The 20,287-nt window shown below is 37.7% G+C and overlaps 1 protein-coding gene across 1 annotated transcript in view; it reads right to left on the bottom strand.

The window, feature by feature from the left end:
* Positions 1–1,807: 1,807 nt before the first annotated feature.
* LOC148357618 (neprilysin-like) overlaps positions 1,808–20,287 on the bottom strand; it is a 75,348-nt gene continuing 56,868 nt past the window's right edge. The window contains exons 9-23 of the mRNA XM_088346352.1: positions 19,898–20,032; positions 16,793–16,894; positions 16,551–16,687; positions 15,714–15,807; positions 15,522–15,650; positions 13,551–13,649; positions 13,417–13,494; positions 13,242–13,345; positions 13,008–13,066; positions 12,059–12,178; positions 9,414–9,547; positions 9,058–9,123; positions 7,990–8,085; positions 7,792–7,868; positions 1,808–3,862 (exon numbers count right to left, since the gene is read on the bottom strand). Coding sequence (XP_088202478.1) covers positions 3,763–3,862; positions 7,792–7,868; positions 7,990–8,085; positions 9,058–9,123; positions 9,414–9,547; positions 12,059–12,178; positions 13,008–13,066; positions 13,242–13,345; positions 13,417–13,494; positions 13,551–13,649; positions 15,522–15,650; positions 15,714–15,807; positions 16,551–16,687; positions 16,793–16,894; positions 19,898–20,032 — 1,530 coding nt within the window. The 3' untranslated portion in view covers positions 1,808–3,762. The remainder of the gene's footprint in view (positions 3,863–7,791; positions 7,869–7,989; positions 8,086–9,057; positions 9,124–9,413; positions 9,548–12,058; positions 12,179–13,007; positions 13,067–13,241; positions 13,346–13,416; positions 13,495–13,550; positions 13,650–15,521; positions 15,651–15,713; positions 15,808–16,550; positions 16,688–16,792; positions 16,895–19,897; positions 20,033–20,287) is intronic.

Below are 20,287 nucleotides of genomic sequence, written 5' to 3'. Positions count from 1 at the left end.
GTTTGTTTTTGTGTGTGCAATGGCAGCAGGATTGTGTGGGTAGTGTAAACCTTTCACAGTGGGAGGCAGTGTGTGTTCACACTCATCGTGTCATCAACACTGATTGAAAAATGACAAACATGTTTTGGACATTGAGGTCAGTACTGGTACAGTATATATGCAAAATAGCAACAGGTCCAGGCAGAGTCTGAATGACTTGAATCTAGCAGTTTAGGATTTTCTTTTCAAGTAAAATACTCTATTCTATACACACAAAGTTTATGACTGTCAGATTTATGACATCACAAAGTGCTAAACCTTTGCAAGAAAACGTAGAAATTACCTGAAATACTTAAGGGTTTTAAATACAAAGCAGCTTATTTTCAAGAAAAGAACTCTCAAACCGGCAGATATACGAGATAAAATACCTTGTAAAAATACATATGACTTACTCGGATGTTTGTGTTAATTATACACTATTTTAGCTAGTATCTTTAAATGGGGAGTAACTGTTTTTTAAACATTTCTAAAAAAAAAAAAGAAGCAATATTACAAGAAATAAACTTCCAGATCAATGATGTGACAAAGTGGCAAACCTTTGCAGGACAACTCACAGATTACTTGAAATACCCAATTATTTTCAGAAGATAGAGGTAAGCCCTCACTCAGACATTTTATTATGTAGAAAAAAAAGAAACAATTGTAAGGTCATTTCAAAGTGCAACATATTGGCATTCAGAAACACTAAAAGAAATGAAGAAAAAACATTGCAATGGTCAGTAAAGTTATTTTTTATAGAGCAAGTGCAGGGACATAAATATGCTTTCCAATTCCTTCAATTGAAAAAATGTTTGGAGATGATGAACTCATTTTCCAAGATGACAAAACTGAAAGTATTCCTTTGGGGAAAGACACATCCAGTCAATGTCATGGCCTGCAACTAGCCCAGATATCAATTCAATTGAAAACTTGTGGTGGAAATTAAAAAGAAAATGGTCCACAGCAAGTCTCCGACCGGCAAAGATTATCTGGCATTTGCAATCAAAGAGAGTTGGCACCAGATTGATGAAGAATACTGTGTCTCACTTATCAAGTCCTTGCCTTAGAGACGGCAAGCTGTCATAAAAGCCAAAGGTGGTAGTGATATATTTTTATTGTTATTTCTTTTTCTGTTTTTTATGATTCCATATTTTTTTCTTCAGAATGGAGTGATTCCATAATTTTTTCCCTGTGGTTGGTCTATAAAAGCATCATTTACTGACCACCACAAAAGTTTTTATTGATTTATTTGAGTGTTTCTGAATGCCAAGGAGTTGAGCTTTTTAAAACTATAATTTTTTTTATGCTTTCTATCTGGGTTTGTTCTACAGAATGAAACGTCAGAGTGAGTACTTATCCAAGACTGATGATTCTATACTTTTTGCTAAGGGTTGTATGAGATAAAATACTAACCTGTGATAGATACACATTGTATATTCAGATGTTTGTGTTAATTGTACTTTAAAGAGTGTTTTTTAAATGAGAAGCAATAGCTTTACCATTCACACTTGGATTTTCTTGTAAATATTATCAATACCTTTCCATCTTTTCTCTCTAAATTTTACCCTCTCACCCTATTTTTTTCTTATTTTATAAAAAATGATAAAAGTTCACATGGATGGATGAGACTACTTTTCCGAAAGGAAACATCTGCTGGATATCACTCTTAATCGCAGCCGAGGAATATTTATCAATTTCATGCCTTTTGGCTTTTTTTCTTTTGAAAGGAGGCCAAGTTGAGATGTTTGCACACCCACACATGCCCACAAAAGTACTAAAAGCACTCATCCCCGGTTATTGAACTATTTTATTTTAAAATGCTCTTCAAGATGATGATTACATTACTACAAATTATCGAAATACAGGCAACTGAGGTATATTTGTCTTTCAGGTGAAGTGTGGCCGAGAGAAAGGTAGCCTGAGTGGGAAACAAACATTCGTGAATGGAATATAGAAAAACATGGAGACGTCAACAAGAATTTTTTTACAAAAGGCAAAGGACTTTTTTTTTATTGCAGCTTGCAGTTACGTGATAAGGAAAAGTCCCTCTTGCATCTTTTAAGAGATGCCAACAGAAACAAAGATGAAATATATATGCGTGTATATAATAATTCTTCACTATCTTTAACTTTAAACATTAAGCATCTCTCTATAATCAGACACAACAGTTTGTCTTTACAGATCTTCATTTTATCCTTCACTGTGTGGGCGTAACTAAATATGAGACCAGTAAAGCGAGAAACTTCAGGTGAAGCCTTTAGAGAAAACCAAACCACACGAATTTCAATTTTTGGGTGTTGAAAAGTAGTGAAGTTCTCTTTGCTTGGAATTTAGTCAGTTAGTTGCACAAATGATGAAAGAGAGCATCTTGTAAATGTATCCAGACAAATACAGCAACTGCCAAAACTTAAGACAGCTATGTTTGTAGCTTTAATTTACCCTTTAAAATTGTAGGATTAATTTTGAATTATATTACGAACACGAGCATGTAATCCTAATAGTTAATCCACAACCCTAAATGCATAATACCATTTTACTTTAACATGTGAACTCGCTCCTAATTCACCACTGGGTGCCCTTACATGCAGGTAATAATCTGATTGAAAATGGACTATTGGGAGTATTCTGATTATGTGACGGCACTTAAACATTCACAGAAATCCAGAATTGCTCTTGCTTCAACCTTGTAATCGGAATACTTGCAAATTCCATGTATGCAGGGTTATTTGCCTTTGTATTACGCTCATTTGGATTACGCTAAAAATCGGACTTCTGATCCCAGTCGGACTATTCCCTGCTTGTAAACATAGAATATTGAACATAGTATATTTTCCATGTATTGGCAAAGCAAAGACTAAAACACAACTAAACTATTCTTGTTGTCTTAAAAGGCAAAAACTATCCGATGGATTATAATGACAGTCGTTTAGAATCCCAGAAGAATGGTCGCATTCTTGACTAGGGCTAGAGCACTCAATGCAAGAGTTTGTAAAACCTTCAATGTCCTCTGTCTGTACGCAAATGTAATTTGTAATCTTTCGCGAGCAGCGGCACCACAGGTCATGTAAGGCATTGCGATTTAGGGGACACACAACAAGCAAAGGACTTGGTGACAAAAACACGAATGGAACCATCGAAATTTAGCGTATGGATTGTCATCTTGTGATGGATAAGAAGATGGATAAACGTGACAAACAATATGGAGCTGAGATGATCATACGTGTCAAGCCTCCTCACTGCCCACCTAAATTAAACTATTTAGTGAGAGTAAATCACAGGTTTCATATTTGTGGCTCTATTTGAAAAAATATAATCACATTTTCTGTCATAATTTTGTCAAACCACAAAATGTACTAGAGGACTGAAACAGTCCTACACAACAGTACAGTGGTTCGGCCCTCTTCTAGAAGTGGAAGTGGGCGTTTAGTGTATTTATAAGCCAGTGGGTTGGAGTACATTAACCCCTGTGCAGTACAGAATGTTTAAAAAAAATCTAAATGGAGACAAAGACTGTAGGTTGTATCCAGGAAGGACATCAGTGATGCTCACTCAACGGAAAGTGAGGAGAATGTTCCCTCCGTTTGAGCTGGGGGGGGGTCTTTGCAGTTCATTCCACTTCTCTCCAAAAGAGCGGTAGTGTGCAGACGCTGGCCCCGCTTTGTCAGGATTTTGGAGCTTCCACTTCCTGCACGACGTCCAATGAGCCGTGAGAAAGTCCACATTGGCCCGTCGGGGATTTGCAAATCACCACACGCGGCACACCTTGTCCGACACCATGTAGCTGCTCCTGTTACAGCCGTACACCTTGGCGAACTCGGGGAAGTTCTGAAGGGAGCCCAGAACCCTGAGACAAGTGGGAATGCAGATAGGTTGCTGAGTTTGAAACAGAAAATCCAGTGCAGTTAAAACGTTTTGAATATTGATCTATTACAAAGGCTTCAGAACATCAAACCAATTTTAATATCACAACACAGACAACCCAAGAACATACAAAAGGCAGTTTTTAAATGTTGTATTTTCTGCATTATAGGGCGCACCGGGTTTAAAGGCGCACCCCCATAAAATAGTCTTTTGTCATATATTGTCCATTAATATGGCACACCGAACTATAAGATGCTACAGTAGGAGCGCCAATGAAACAGTCAAATAGGTCAGTCAAACCTTTTTAATCGTTTATAGGCCGCCGGAATGCTGAGAAGCAAATACGTGTCTCAGACACTGTGTCTGATGTCACCAGTCCCCAAAATATGTCATGGCAAAATATCTCATCATTGGAAAGCTTAAATTATTGGGATTCAAGATTTGCTGAACGGTTAAAAATATACTCATTACAGAAACATCACAATAAGTCTAAAATAAGATACCGGACAAATTTAAAGCCGGGGTAGCTCACCAAAGACGCCATCACGTCTGATAATATTACACAACCATAGTCCCTGTACATCCTTGAGTATAGTGAATCCAAGCATGTGAAATATTCACGTACTCCGACAAAAAACAAACAAAAAAAAAAACATAATGGACATTGCTTGTTGCTAGCTGTCTGTTAAGCCCCATAAAATTATTTTCTCTAGGGCGTAGACCAACCTAACTGTGATTCACATCTTTTTCGGCCAAATGCAGGCTTTGTGTTACCCCGCTCTAACCTATACAAGCCTGTAAATGCTAAAAAGTACCTGCCCCCTTTACCTCTAAAACGACTGTAGTCAATACTGACTGATTCAAATAATGATTGACACATTGGTTAGGAAATGAAACGCCAGTGTATGTATATATATTGTTGGAATTATTACTTTATCAATACACACTTACATTAGTAATCTGACTCCAATTTCTGACCTTACCCAAACGCCACTCATCCAACAATATGCGCACTCATTCTGCAAAAGAAAGGCATCAGGAAGCCAGCATTTCACACACGAGTGGATTTATTCCTAACACACAAATCTAATACAAACAACTGGGTCTCAGGTCCCTCTTAATACAATCTTGTGCGTCTCTGTTCCCACCAGCAGGCGCACCCCTATCCGAGTAGCCCAGCATAAATTTATACTATACAATATGCAAATAGCACAGCAAAAAACATCCTAGCATAATTCTATTGGCTATGTGTATACTGCAGTTATCCTTAGCTCGCTCTGATTGGTCTTTCCTCCCCTGCAGGATCATGTGTTGGCCCCTCCTTGTTGTGGTTTCCTGGCAGTTGTTTACCAACTGCCTCTGAGTCATCACCCTGCTTGTGGTAGTTACCGTCTGTTCTAGAACATTCTATTCTTGCACTTTTTCGCAGCACACATCCTGTTCGACCCGTCACGCGCTCATGCAGATATCCTCATACTTTCATACAATAAGCAGCATCATCTAACAAAACATTCTATATTATATTTTGATTTTCTTTAATGCTTGTATTATGATTTTCCTTTGATATATATATATATATATATATATATATATATATATATATATATATATATATATATCAAGTAGGAGGCTGTTGCGACTCAATATTGGTTCATATATAAGGCACACCGTTTTTTTTAGGTGCGCCTTAAGTGCAGAAAATACCGTTATTGCCTCCCCCCACCTTATTTAAATTACAAAGTAACTATGACTATGTTTTGGGAAAGCTGAGTTCAATTTGACAGGCCACACTGAAAATTGATTCACACTACCTGTGTTGAAGCAAAAAAAATCACGTAAATTGAATCTGTTAAAGTGAAGTAGGCTATAAAATTTCACACAAGTGACATGCCACGGTCAAAAGAAAATCCCAAATTACTTAAGAAAAAAGTGATTGAAATCTATCAGTCTGGAAAAAGTCCCAAAGCCATTTCCAATGCTGTAGGCTTCCAGTGAACCACTCTCAGAGCCATTATTCACAAATGGAGTAAACTGGGAACAGTGGCAGACCTTCCCAGGAGTGGTCGACCAACTTAGAAAAAACCACTGCTGCCACAAAAGAACACAAAGAGTTGTCTCATTTAGACCCGTTTAGGTTTTGATCAATCATTGTACCTTAATAAATGGAATCAACATTTCAAAACAGAATTTTGTAGTTCCTTGGGTTGTCTCCCGGCGATTTTGAAATTGGTTTGGTGATCTGAAACCTTTGAGAGTGATAAATATGCAAAAAATACAGAATTCAGAAAGGGGGCAAATTCTTTTTTAAGGCATTGTAGTTCTGGTGGTGCATTGAATCGGACAGAACAGAAGCTTTCCACTTTGGAAATATATATTTGTATTTTGAGAGAAATATATTTTAAAATTGTTTATTATTATTGACAAGTTGATATGGATAAATAAAAGTTACTATGTTATTGGGAACATATCTATCGCCTAAAAGTTTGAAATCTTGTTTTTCTTCAGGGAGCCATGCGGGGACCTTTTCTCCACATGATGCCTTTGATTGAAAAGTAACAAGAAAAGATTTCACAAAAAGACATTCTTGGTTCTGGGTATAAATATCATTCTGACACGCTATGAAGTAATTCTTGATTATTTGAAATTAGTTCATCGGGCTCATTGATCAGTACTTTCAACCGCTTCAGAATCCCCCCCGCCCCCTCTCTCCCCTTTTGCACAGCGAGTTCTCGTGTCAACAATGTTCTTTTTTGGGGGGGATTTTCCTTGCCATGTAAATTAATCTTAGTTTGTTTAGAATCAAACCACGTTGCACTATTTTTTTGTGTGTGAATATTTTTCCCAAGAATCAATTAATCATTATCAATATCAGCAAACTGCTAAAACACAATATGTTTGCAGGATTTCTTCATTTAGAAATACAATGACCCAGACTTCCTGTGCGGAGTTTGTATGTTCTCCCCGTGCTTGTGTGGGTTTCCTCCGGGCACTCCGGTTTCCTCCCACATTCCAAAAACATGCATTTCAGGTGAATTGGCTGGTCCAAATTGTCCCTAGGTGTGAATGAGCGAGTGAGTTGTCTGTCCTCGTGTGCCCTGCGATTGGCTGGCAACCAGTTCAGGGTGCCCCCTGCCCCCTGATTGCTGGGATGGGCTCCAGCACCCCCGCGACCCTACTGAGGATAAGCAGTGTAGCTGATGAGATGAGATGAGATGACACTATATTTTAGGGACAAATCCTGGATGATCATCAGCACCATAGAATCAGATTCTAAACCAAATAAATATAATTTAAAGCAATTTTCCCTGCAGTGGTTTCAGCAGAAAATCGCTGCTGATTTTTTTGGGACCTATCAAAAGGATCAGTTTGACGGAAAATATCAGTTTATTTTAGACAAGTTTTCCTGATTATCAACCCCCCCAAAATTCAGAAACAAGGGCAGATTAATCGAGTGGCCAATAAACCTATGTACTACTGTAAAGTATCAAATCGTAACCCCAATGAGTCAAACCGAATTTAATAAATCTTCTTTTTCATTTAATCACCTTCAAATTATTTTACACACAACATAATGATATAAAACAACACGCTTCAAATTAGCTTTTGTGGGGGGGATTAAATCCGGATTTAATACTTTTTTTTGGTATGAAATAATAGTCTGTAATCTGCAATAGCCTGTAGTCTGTACAGCCCTTTGAGAATTTTGTGATTTAAGGGCTATGTAAATTAATTTGACTTGAATATAGTTTTTGTGGGTTTTTCGTTATTTGAATTACATTTTTTTTAATTCTTTCATGATAGTTTTTAAATTATACAATATTCACATTTAAGTCAATTCTAATCGATAATGAAAAAGTTTTCCCCAATTTTATTTTCATAGTTATTATCTCCTAAAAAAGCCCGTGAGAATACCTGAATTTTCCTGGACTGTGTTGATCAACTTGAATGGAACTCAAAGCATCTTCAGGTCGCCGGGTTCCACACCAAACCTGACATTCACATACAGATAAATACGAGAATACATCTATTCCATTTGTTATAAGCTTTGGGAAAGAACACAATATCCTTACATTTTCTAAACACCCAAGTAAAATATTCAGTATTTGGTACCTGAGCAAAGTTAAGGAAGAAGAGTTGATTGTGGTTAAGGTCGAGTCCCGGCAGCAGTGGCTCCTCGCCATGTTTTCTCACATAGTTCTTATAGGCCTACACACGAGACATATTTTTCTTTTACTACACTGCTAAACAAATGAATGGGGTGAACACAAACAATGTTATTTCAATCCATTTCCCAAAATAATCCCAAAAGTGAAATTACCATTTTTTTGTTTGTTTTGATTTTAAGTCAATCTACTATTTAACAATTATTGCTAAACTCAAGTCGTTGTAGTCTTTAAATCGTAAGTATAAACATATTTTTAAAACTCTTAAAGTTAAATGTATAATATTGATGGAAACAAAATGTCAAAAATAAATGTGTTCTCTAGTTGAAGTTTTTTTGTTTATAAATGTTGCTTGTTGAGGCATATTTTGGTCATATGTATGCAATTTTATGTAGGTTTTATTGACTTCTCCGGTTTTTGGGTGATTCAGCTAAAAAATAATTAAGCAATTACCTGTCAAGTATTAAAGTGGCTAATGAACATCCTCAGTTTTTATTTTTTTAAAATTTTAAAGTTAAAATACCAATTTAGAATGACTCTCAAGCTTAATTATTTGTTGTTGGTGAAATAATCTAATAAAACAATCTTCATTGTTAAATACATGACACTTTATGACAACATTGAAAAGTAGAATATGTTTGCTTTTTGTATATACGCCAGTCAAATCTAGTCTTAGCTTTTTGGGGGTATTTAAAGCACAGTTTTTGGTTGTTTGCAGTCAACCAACGGGTATACTCTTTGTTTTAGCTCATTATTTTTTGTTTGTTATGTTGATTTGTTTCGAACACCCAAAAAAATCTAAAAAGCAAAGTCTTGAGATGTAACTGGTTTTAACTGCTGATCCCATACAAAATGTGTAAATAAACAATGCTCAAAACTTTTCTTGACTTTTTCCAACATTTTTGTGATGAAGCCAACACATAGTTGAAAACCAATGCCTGTCAATTAGAAAATTGGCTGACTTGTAGTCAGAAAACATTTGAAGTTGTGTCCATGTTGTTTTCCATCTCATTACCTGGTAGGCCTGCCGCACTCCTCCGTTATCAGCAATGTTCTCCCCAAGGGTGTTGTTACCTTTAAGCTAGACGAGGACAACATACACATGACAGTGTAAACAAAGCAAAATCGGCATTCAGCGCACACTGGAAACATCTTTCTTTCTATAGGATGGAAGAAATGCTTTAAAAGGGAAACGGTGCCTGGGGAAAAGAAAAGAAGTACCGCGGGGGAGTTAGCAATCTGTCAACAGAAAAATATGAAAGCGTCACAAGGCAGTGAGAAGATGCGCTGCACCAGTGCGGAGAAACAGGAAATAAATAAAACGGCGGCTGGAAGCGGATGGGAGAAAGTACAACTTTCGGGACGCTGTACATTAAGTCCGTTGGCCAGGTCCCAAGAGAAGTTGGCGTACTGATCGACGATGCACGCAGAGAGCTCCAGGAACCTTTGCGCCGAGTCCTCCGTCCACCAGTCCTTAAGGTCGCCGTCTTTATCGTATTTACGGCCTACGAGGACAGACCAAATACATCATTTAGAGAATAAATGGAAAAGTGCCAAGAGTTGACTGCAATTCCGTGTCTGCATTAATGTCTTTCAAAATGCTGAATGTCCCTTGTCATTTTTATAATGGGAACTTTATTATTTACCAGAATGGTAAACTACATACGGCACTTGGATTATGACAGTCCTGATAAACGATGCTTTTGAGATTAGAGGTTATATTAATATTTATATTAATATCTGTGTAAACCAGGGATCTCCAACCTTTTTCAAGCTAACCCTGATTAGGGCAAAAGGCACCCAGTTTTTATGCATTTATAAAATAACAACTAATCGTGTTATTGCTATGTTGTTACCGTGTTATTACCAGGTTTATTATTGGAAGTAGAGTTAAATAGACTCACTAAAAAAACTAGTGACCTTTTTTCAGAAAAGGTCGCTGTCCTCAGGGTGCACCCCGGGCACAAAATTGGATACCCCTGGTGTAACATGTGAAAAAACTATACTTAACATGTTTTGGGTTTTTTTTTGCAATTAGTTTTGGGTAATAATAACTTTTCATCCAGCTGCATATAAAAAGTTTTCCTTTCATGGTACACTGTAAAGCAATTAAAACATTCAATTGCGATCAATCACATTTTTTCAGTTACAGTTAATAGCATAGCCTAAAGTTCTTCCCTTGATAAATATTTACTTTACGATTGTCATTAGCATTAGTTGCCTTTGAGCTAATTACTGAGTAAAGTAATCCTTCCTTTTTCATGGGGGTTGCGCTCCAAATACGTCCCGCAGCAGCCAAAACCCACGAAGTAGAAATCTTTATTTATTCACTTATTTATCATTTGATTTACAGGCTCACGTACCTGTTCAATAAATAAAAGTACTGTACTTTATAATCGTTTTTATTTTGTTAAAATCACTTCTATACTGTCAAATAATTTAAAAAATAATCTTGCTCTTTTATTGCACAACTGGTATAGACACAATATACATCCAAAGTCCTAGGGAGCCACTAAGGAAGACTCACATGAGGCTCCAGAGCAAGTTTAGTGATCCAAGGAGTTTTAGCGGCAGTGTTGGGCACGTTACTTTGAAAAAGTAATTATTTACAGTTACTCACAACTTCTTCTAAAAGGTAACCGAGTTATTAACTGAGATACTCTATAGTAAAATAACTACCGCAGTTACTAGGGAAAGATACTATTTCTGTTACTTTAAAAAGAAGTTGATTTTTGTCAAAAAATTTGAGATATAGTATTTTGTGCACCTCATTAGCAACAGATTTATACTACACTTGAAGTGCAACAAAAATACACAGTAAAATTTTTTCATAAAATGATTATCAGCAGTAAACATTATAAAGTGTGTTTAATAAATTAAATCTAACTTGGTTGGTTCGTTGTAGAGATGGGAATTCCGACTCTTCTTAAGAACAGGCTTTTTCGTCTTGGCTCACTAAAAAGATCCGTCTCTTTCAGCTCCCAAATGGGTCTTCAGGTTGTTGTGGTTGTTTAATCCCTGTATTACCATTTATTATGTAATATTATGAATTATTTAAGAAAGAAAATAGAGTAAATTCAACACTTAAACCGTAACACTGAAAACCACAGGAAACAAATCAAAGTATTTCTAAATGTACGAAGAAGATAAAATACAAAACAATTTGAACCTGTTTATTACTCAACAAATTCAAAGTCATCAGCACAGAATCCCTGAAAAAAATGCATTTTGAACAATCACAAGAGAAAAATAGCGTTTCAAAGGGAACCGGCTCTCAGTTGGTGCGTATCGGGCTACCGCTTCCTAGAGGTGGCTCATATAGCTGTTTCAGTCATTCTCCTTTTCTTTCGGTGCATTAGTCAATATTATATTCACAATTGTTATCTAACTATATGGTGGTCACTATTTTGAATTGTGACATGTTTTGAAAGACGTGAACGTAAACATAATTGCAGGAGAGTGGAAACCCACTTTATTTAACAGCCACGATAACGGCGTCGTAACAGCGCAAAACATTTTTTTATTGCGCCCTTACTGAAAGTATAACGTTGCTATATCCAAAACTGTCAGCGATAGGAAGCGTCTTCTTCTGGCTTTTAGTACCACTGTGCGGTTTTATTGACATGAAGACTTTTAGAGAAATTTGATATCAAAAAAGTTTTGCGCATACATGAGGTAAACGTCAAGGTGTTTTACATACATTATGTGTACAACTCGGACCGCAACGTGATTGATGAGCAGGCAGACAAGCAGGATATGGTTTGGGACCATTGTCTGATCAGACACTACTAGCTTAGATGTTTGGAGAATTCTTCCAAAAATATTCCCATGGTCTCCCAGACACATTTAACTGGATCTCATGCTAGCACCCAGAAGTAATTTTGCTCTGAAAATAAAATTTCAAATTGAATTACACCCCCTTTTCTTAGTTTCTACTTTATTTTCATGGCTGGTGGTTTAACAGAATACAGCACGTAACATGTTTATGGACTTTTTGTTATTCAACAGCAACCTACCGATGTTATCGAAGCCGTGCATGACCTCGTGGCCGATGACCATGCCGATTCCGCCGTAGTTGAGCGATTTGGCCTGGCCTTTGCTGAAGAAGGGAGGTTGCAGGATGCCAGCAGGGAATACTAAAGACAGAAGAAAAGACTTGCATATGCAGCACAAACAACATGAAGTAAGGTACTGTGGATGTGAAAATCTGAAACTGCTGTTCGCAAGCTTCCCTTGTATTGTCAAAGTAAAATCAACATTTAGTTTTCCGTATTTAATGCTACTTGTAAATTGTAGGGACTAATTTTTGCACTGCAAAAAATAAAAACTTACCTCTTTGGCAGGATATTTTGCTGATTTTAACTATGATTTTTCTTCATATAAAATATTTGAACTCGTTTTGAGAAAAACAAGCATGTCACAGCATGTCTTATCCAGCATCTAGTTTGCTTATTTTAAGTATTTTATTGCTTATCTGGTCAGAACAGATTTTGCTCATTTCAAGAAAATATCTTCCATCTGCCAGATAAGGATGATCTGTCTTATTTTATGAGAGAAATAAGAAAAAAACATGGACCAATGGAGTTGGAATTTACTTTTTGCAGCGTAACTTCAAATGTATATGTGTAACGGCCTCATGAAATCAAAGTTCAAAATTTAGCTCGTGTGTTGAGCCACAACTTGCACAACACCAAATATAATCCCATTTTGTAGCTTAAGACTTCTGTGAGACCCCAAAAACTTGAGGAAAATGTAATACAAAAATGTATATGTAGCTTAATACACTGATTTTTTTTAAATACTTGAATAGTCATAGTAAATGCTGGAATTTGAATGTTTGTTGTTTTGTTTTTCTCCAATGATATATTTTTCCCCTCACTTCATGAATGTGTTACAGGTGTCCACACCTCTGACAAACTTTTATATCTTTAAGTATATATGTGAAAGTTGGCGTGCGTGCAATACTTATGATGTTCTTTCTCCATGAGTAGAAGGCGTTGATAACAGCTGCGCCTGAAACCCACCTGGGGACAAACACAAGTGTTTGGATTTTTATTGTATGTATACTATAAATCATTCTTTTTCTTTGCTTTTGCAAAATTATTTTCCTTTATTATTTTTACAAATGTTGTCTCAAAAGTATCAGTTGCAACTTTACCACAGGTTGCAACGAAACAAACGTAACGGTTTCCAACTTACTCGTCTTTGTTTACTTCCACTCTGAGCTTCTGCAGGACTTTCTTCTTGTTGTAGGCCGTTGTGTGCACAATGTTTTCAAAGAACTCGTCCACGCTGTAGTTGAGCTAAGATGAAACATTTTGCAAGATCGATGCACAGCCAGCACAAAATTTTAAGAAATTTGCCTGACACTCACTTCTCTGTACTCGTCGTTGAGGTATTGATCGTCCATGATGTTGTCGGAGTACCCAATTTGTTCCCGGATTGCTCGAACCTGAGAAAGCTTCATTTTAAACATTTCCCCCAACAAAAATATATATTTTTCCATACCTTTTCTTCAGCTGCTTTTTTGGTGACTGCATCCATCCAAGTCAGCTCCTTAAGGTTACTGATGAAGACTTCTCGGATATCTTTAATCATCTCCTCCATCTTGAGCCAGGAAATAGACATAAAAGCAACTTTTGTTCAAAATTTAATTTACAAGCTATTTAAGACATTCCAAGCAGGATCTCGTTTTGAAAAATATTGACTGAATGAATCAAAAGTATCTCTCTAATTCCATAATTCGTTACAATAAAAAAGCAATGTCACCCTCATGAAAAAAACTATAAAATGTAAACAGCTTTGTCAAATGTAATTATTTTAATTATCAGTAAAACATTTATTGCAAAACTAAAGTGTGGATTTACAGTCATAGGCATCAAATTGGCACGCGTGTCCGCAGTGTACATCAATTCTCCAAAAATGCAAAGCACGGTAAATCTTGCTGTCATCTGGTGGACAGTTATGCGTGTGGATCTCAGCCTGGTTGTGAATGTGCTTGTCTGTGTGTGGGTGCTCAGATTATACGAGCATATGTCGGTAAATAGACGGCAATCTTGCCACACAACAGCCGACTGTAATTAATTTCCCCAGTGACTCACAGTGATGCTCACCTCATAACACGTTAAAGTTTGGTATGATTTAAGGGCAATGTTTTTTTACTTTTTAAGGGGGAGGTGTATTAATTTCAAATTAATTTAGATGTTTCCTCTCTTGTATATAAATGACTAAGACAGCAATTCCTTGCGGTATTTCTTATTGCGGTTTCGCTACTTTTTCATCGTGCATTTGTTCTGCAGCCGACCACACAAAGTAAATGCTATTACCAGGGTGGAGGGCTGTGTGTGTTTGTGGGGTTGGCCTGACTGTCTGTGTGCGTGACTGTATGCTGTGAAACAGCCAGGGTGGGCATGCGCAGACGTCACTGTGTCCACCCCCCAAAACAAACCGTAAAGCACAGTCACAGCTCCTATTTTAGCGACTCGTTACTTTGAAAATAAATGTATCACTTAAATCGGACTCTGAGGAAAGTCAGAAGAGTGCAAAGAAATGGTGTTCACCAGCGGGTTATTGTTATAGAGTCTGGGAAAAGACCAGTGACGTTAAGAAAGAGAGCAATGGCGGCGCCGCAGGTCCGGCCTTCTGCGGTTTGGCTATGTAACAACTCTCTCAACTTACACCTTTCCAGGTTGTATCTCACCAACGCCAGATCCTTTACTCTTAAAACGGATGACCTGGAACTACAACTCGTGGAAAACCGCTACATTTAATTTATCTGCAATTCTGTGTTTCGTAATTTTCTTACTATAGTTGTTATCTTGTTGCAGTCCTATATGTTATAGGCGGCTGATATCAAATAAATACATTTTTGTACTTTGCTTGTTTTAACTATAGCGGAAACATTTTTGTAACGAACCCCCCCTTGTTTGAAACAGTAACTTCTGCCTAAGAATGTAATTTGAAACCATAACTTTAATGTCCAACCAAGATAACAACCGGTTGAAAAGACAATAATAACACGCTGTTCAAAAGACGTTTTTGCTTAGTTGACAAGTGAAAGTATGAAAGGCAAACAGGAAAATAACTTTTGTGGACCTAATTTGCACGTCACACTCGGTATTTGTATACTGTATTGTATTCTTTTTGTTTTATTATTGTATTGTTCTCAGCGAAGGGATGCTGCTGGAAATGTGAATTTCCCTTCGGGGATGAATAAAGTATCTATCTATCTATTTATCTATCTAGTTCTGCCCAGGTTGCATAGGCTAAACACAGAACATTTTTCAATTCTATCCAATCAATCCATCATTATATTATTCACGGTCCGGGCCCCTCTGCCAATTCTTTTAACCCAAATGTGGGCCCTGTCTCGAAAAGTTTGCACTCTGCCCTATACATTTACCAAAGTCTTTTGTCTGCCCACATCAATTTAGCCTATTTAGACTAATTCTAACAGAAAAGGCCCAAAAAGACACTGACCATCTTTTTGCTGTTATCAGCAAAGGCCTCCTGCACGTACAGTCGCCCTACAGCGTTATACATGGCACCGCTGACAAATACGGCGCACTGACGCCACACCGGTTCCTCTGCCGTGGTGCCGTGCATGGCCTGCAAATATATTTACAATGTGATTTCAACTTTAGGTGATTTAGACTGTGCCACACATTGTACCTTTTTGAAAGCTTTGGCCGTGTCCCTGTAAGCTTTACTTAGATGATCCACAATCTGGGAGGCAAAACGCCACATAAGGTAGTTCTGTACGTCCCTGTGAGGAGAGGAATTTCGTTTAATTTTGAAAAAACAACCCCCCCCCAAAAAACACAGTAGACCCCCCGGTTACACCGTTCCCACCATATAAAGTTTTCACATCAGTGTGGAATAAGATATCGACAATAAATTATTTTGCGTGTGCGCCTATTTTGTGCCTGATACGTCCGCTATTGGTCAACGTCATATATAATGCTGGTATTCTATTGGTTTACCTCACGGCATAATGAAAATGCTGATATGCTCGCACAAAACTTCCTTGCTGTCTCTAAATTCATTTCAGAATTTTGTGTAAACATTTTATCGGTTAGTGCGAAACAATACAGGATTTTTTAGTGTATTCGCTATGTGTCACAAAGTTTACAGTAATGCTACGGTGAGAAACAAAAACAAAAAAATAAAGAAAAGTAACCATGGAAACAAAGCTTGTAATCATCAAGGAATGCAACGAAAGCACACAAACTTTTTGTATGTTGCATTGCCGTGACTAATTGACGATTGGAGCTATTATCAAAATTAAGGAGGCGATTACAGCAAGGAAAGGGAATCCTCGCAACTGGAAGTTTTAAAATCAGTTACACTTTGAATCAGCTGTCGCTTTCTTCTACCCCCTCTGTATTCACCAGCTACAGCAATTTTACTTTGCGATCCCCAATTCAGAACGGGTCATATCCCGGAGGTCTACTGTATCAATCAATATCTCCGCGTACGTGTGAGGGTGTTTTATTCCAAGTTCCATACCTCTTTGTAAATTTAGCCAGGAGTGGGTTGAGCTTTTTGAAATAGTTAGGGCTCAAGTTTATAACTTCCTCTGTGTCTGTGACCGAGATATTGACCGTATTCATTATCTGGGTGGTAAAATAACTCCAATTGAACGGCTTCAGGACAAATCCGCCAGCCACAATTAGTGAGAGAGAAAAAAACAGTGTTAGGATGCAAAAGAAAGAAAGGTGTTGCATTACTATTCAAAATGAACGGTTTACCCTTGATTCCACTCCAAGAGTGAAATTAGCGTTGAGATCACCGAGTTCCATCCTGTTGTAACGCAGCTCTCGATCGTTGGAGACGCTCGGGGAATCATTTGCCTTCGAGAACAAATAACGGAGGTTAAAAGTCGACCTGTTTCTTTGTTTGTCCTCCCTGCCGCCTCGCTGAAATTTGAATTGCGTTGCAGTGCCGTTGCAGAAACAACAAACCCTTGAGTTCTGTAAATGTCAGAGCTGCAGAAGAATTGTGAAGCCCTCGTGAAGGTCAGTGGAGGGCAGCTGAAATTTGTTTGACCTTAAGACAATACATGCAACCTCAGTTCGTGTATTTAATCGCTAAATCAAATTAAGAATTAGTTCCGTTCTATCAAGACTTCTGAAAAATTGGGATATCATGGTTAAAGTAAAAATATATATATACATTCACGTACTATCGGTTAGTAGTTCTCAACTGGTCTGACTTGAGGACCCACCATTCCACCCTAAAGACAACCTGTGACCCAATTCAAGAAAACAAAGTCCACTTCTCAAATGTTTCGAATGAAATGATCAGTGTAAAGCAGAGATTATAGAACATATTCCCTTTTTATCCTTTAAAAAAACGAAGTGACCAGCAAAACCAAAACGACTCCAAGTAAGCTATATACTGGCATATAAGCCTACATTGCAACCCACTATAACTGTTTTAAAACAGCTACATACTAAAATAAGTTTGTGAAGTTTCATTTGTGTAGATAATAGCGATCCATATACTGGTAAAAAAAAGCTAGAAATATAACATTTAAACCATTTACTTTACCTTAAAGCAGTGATTCAATGGCAGATATTTTCGTACCTGGAATCATTTCTCTCTTTGACTTGATCATAGTTGTCACCTATTTCCACTCTTCCATCCCCCTTAACTTTTCTTGGGATTCATAAGCATTGGGGAAGAGGAAGTAAAACGGATGAAATGACAATAAGATGTGATGTGGTCCCTCTCAAACACAATTGGAAGACACTGATTGACTGAACAGAAAGAAGAGATTGAGCAGAATATTTTCGCCATCCACTGTGTAATTGACTCTCCTTTGTTTTTTCTACTTAACATTATTTTGGTAGGGCAAAGGACCACGACCCACTGAATAGAGGTCCCCGACCCACTTTTGGGTCCTCACCCACCAGTAGAGAAACACTGCTGTAGGTCATATTTGAGGACAAGTTGCATTTTGCTGTTTATGTGTCAGGTGTTACAACATCACTGTTGTCAATCCCCCCCATAACTTGAGTGAAAACATTATAACATTTAATTATTGCTGAAATATATATACATGTTCCACAGGTCGCTTTTGAGTTTAAGTCTATAATATGAATGACTCTGTATGAACAAAATACTAATTAGATTGCCGTGTTTGGATTATCCACCAACTGCAAAGGGAGCTACATAACTAACATGACGTCAACATGATGTACTTAGGCTAAAATAAATTTCTTACTGGTTTGGTGAAGCATTTATAGGAATGTATGCTGCTGAAGAGTGTGTTTTGTCACCCTGACCCGAGGGACATGGCCGCTTTTCTTGTGTTCCGTTTCATCTGGAGGGACGAAAGCATGACCATCTTGGGTGCCGATGTGCTTAACTAGTTTGGGTGTTTGGGCATTTGGGTTGGCTATGGTCAATTATTTTGTGTTTTTCCTACTTTTTTCTTTTTTCCTTTCTTTGTTTTTGTGTATTCGTTTGTCTTGCTGTCGGTCACCTCTCTTGAGGGATATGACCAGGGTGGATAGATAGAGAGATAGATAGCGATAGATAGAGAGAGCAAGAGAGAGAGAGAGAGAGAGAGAGAGAGAGAGAGAGAGAGAGAGATGCTGCTAAACAATAATTTTGCCAAATCGGCAGAAAAAATTGCCTGTATTTTATTTCCTTGTTGAAGATCCGTTTTAACTTAGATTTTATTTCAAAGGGAACATTTATCCTAAAACACATATTTAGCATATAGTAGATTTTAAAGGGGCGGCTGAGTTGTTAGCGCGTACGCGGCACAGTTCTGAGGTCATGAGAGCGAACCTTCCTGTGTGGAGTTTGCATGTTCTCCCGTGCTTGCGTGGGTTTACTCTGGGCACTCAGGTTTCCTCCCACATTCTAAAAACATGCATGCAGGCCGGTTCAAATTGTCTCCAGGTGTGAATGAGCGAGTGAATTGTCTGTCCCTGTGTACCCTGCGACTGGCTGGCAACCGGTTCAGGGTGTCCCCTGACCACTGCCCGAAAACAGCTGACATGGGCTCCAGCACCATTGCGACCCTACTGAGGATAAGCGGTACAGATAATGGATGGATGGATGGAAAGATTGTAAAGGATTTTTTTAAATTAAAGGTAGAATTTCTAGAATTGAACTAAGTAAATAGCATCTGCAGAGTTAAGACCATTTTGCCAATGTACAGGATATTTTTTTCACAAAACAAAAATATAATTAAAATTTGAAAATATTTCTGCCAATGTGGTGAGAAATTTTATTTTTTCGTTTTGTACAGTCAATTCCTTTTTGCAGTGTTGAAAATGCAAGATCACATTGCACACTTATATTCTTAAAGAAAAAAATAATTTACCAGAAATACAAGATAAAATATCTCAAAATAAGAAGCGTATACTAAAACTAGACAAGTGAGCGTTGGGTAGATTGTTTTACTCATTTAATTTTTTTTGTTTTAAAAAGCAAAATGTTCTGCCAATGGATGACTTGGACCTGATGTACTGTGGAACCTGCTGCATCAGTCAAGATTTTGGGGCAGGAACTGGACATTCTCTTATTACCTATATTTAATGTTGATGATGCTCGAGTATTGCAAAATCCCCTGCAGCCTGGTCTACATGGAAGGGGTATTACCCCCTTCATTTTCCTCATGCAGAACTTTTTGTGTTTTTTCTTGCCCTTATGTAGGTTTCAGATCAGGGGATGTTGTAATTGTGGCCCGTCCAGCCCTTTGACCCTTTTTGTGATTAAGGGCTATACAAATAAACATGACATGACTTTTGCAATGCATATCGTTTATTTGACACCAGCTTTGTCAGCATTTTTTTTTTTGTAGAACTTTTATCCTTGACTGTGAGTTATGGCCTTACCTCTGCAATGCCCCTTTCCAGCTCCATCACCCGGCTCACTTCATCCCTGATCTGTGTCTCGTTGACGGCCAGACCGCGGTCCGTGCGGATCAGCTTGACCAGGTCGATCGCGAACAACTCGTATAGTCTGCACGCCTGTCGAGCGAATCAAGACGAGCAAGAGCGACTCGTTTATTTATGTTTGAAGGACACGGAAAGGACGAAAATCGTGCTGCGTGAGTTACGCTCAGACTAAACAAATGGCTGTTTGCAAGCTGTGAGCGTTTGGTAATTGTATCTTAGTGAAAATGAGAAAAGTAAAGAAAAGAAAATGTTTCTCGCTAGGAAAATAGTGTGGAACATAATCAGCGCCTTCACTGACGTAATGGAAGTTCTGATGGTGTTCAGAAT

Source organism: Urocampus carinirostris, chromosome 10, assembly GCF_059441175.1.
Source record: "Urocampus carinirostris isolate Australia breed hairy pipefish chromosome 10, RoL_Ucar_1.0, whole genome shotgun sequence".
Lineage (NCBI taxonomy): Eukaryota > Metazoa > Chordata > Actinopteri > Syngnathiformes > Syngnathidae > Urocampus > Urocampus carinirostris.
Note: the sequence above shows the minus strand (reverse complement) of the source record. Positions and strands in the feature narration are given on the sequence as shown.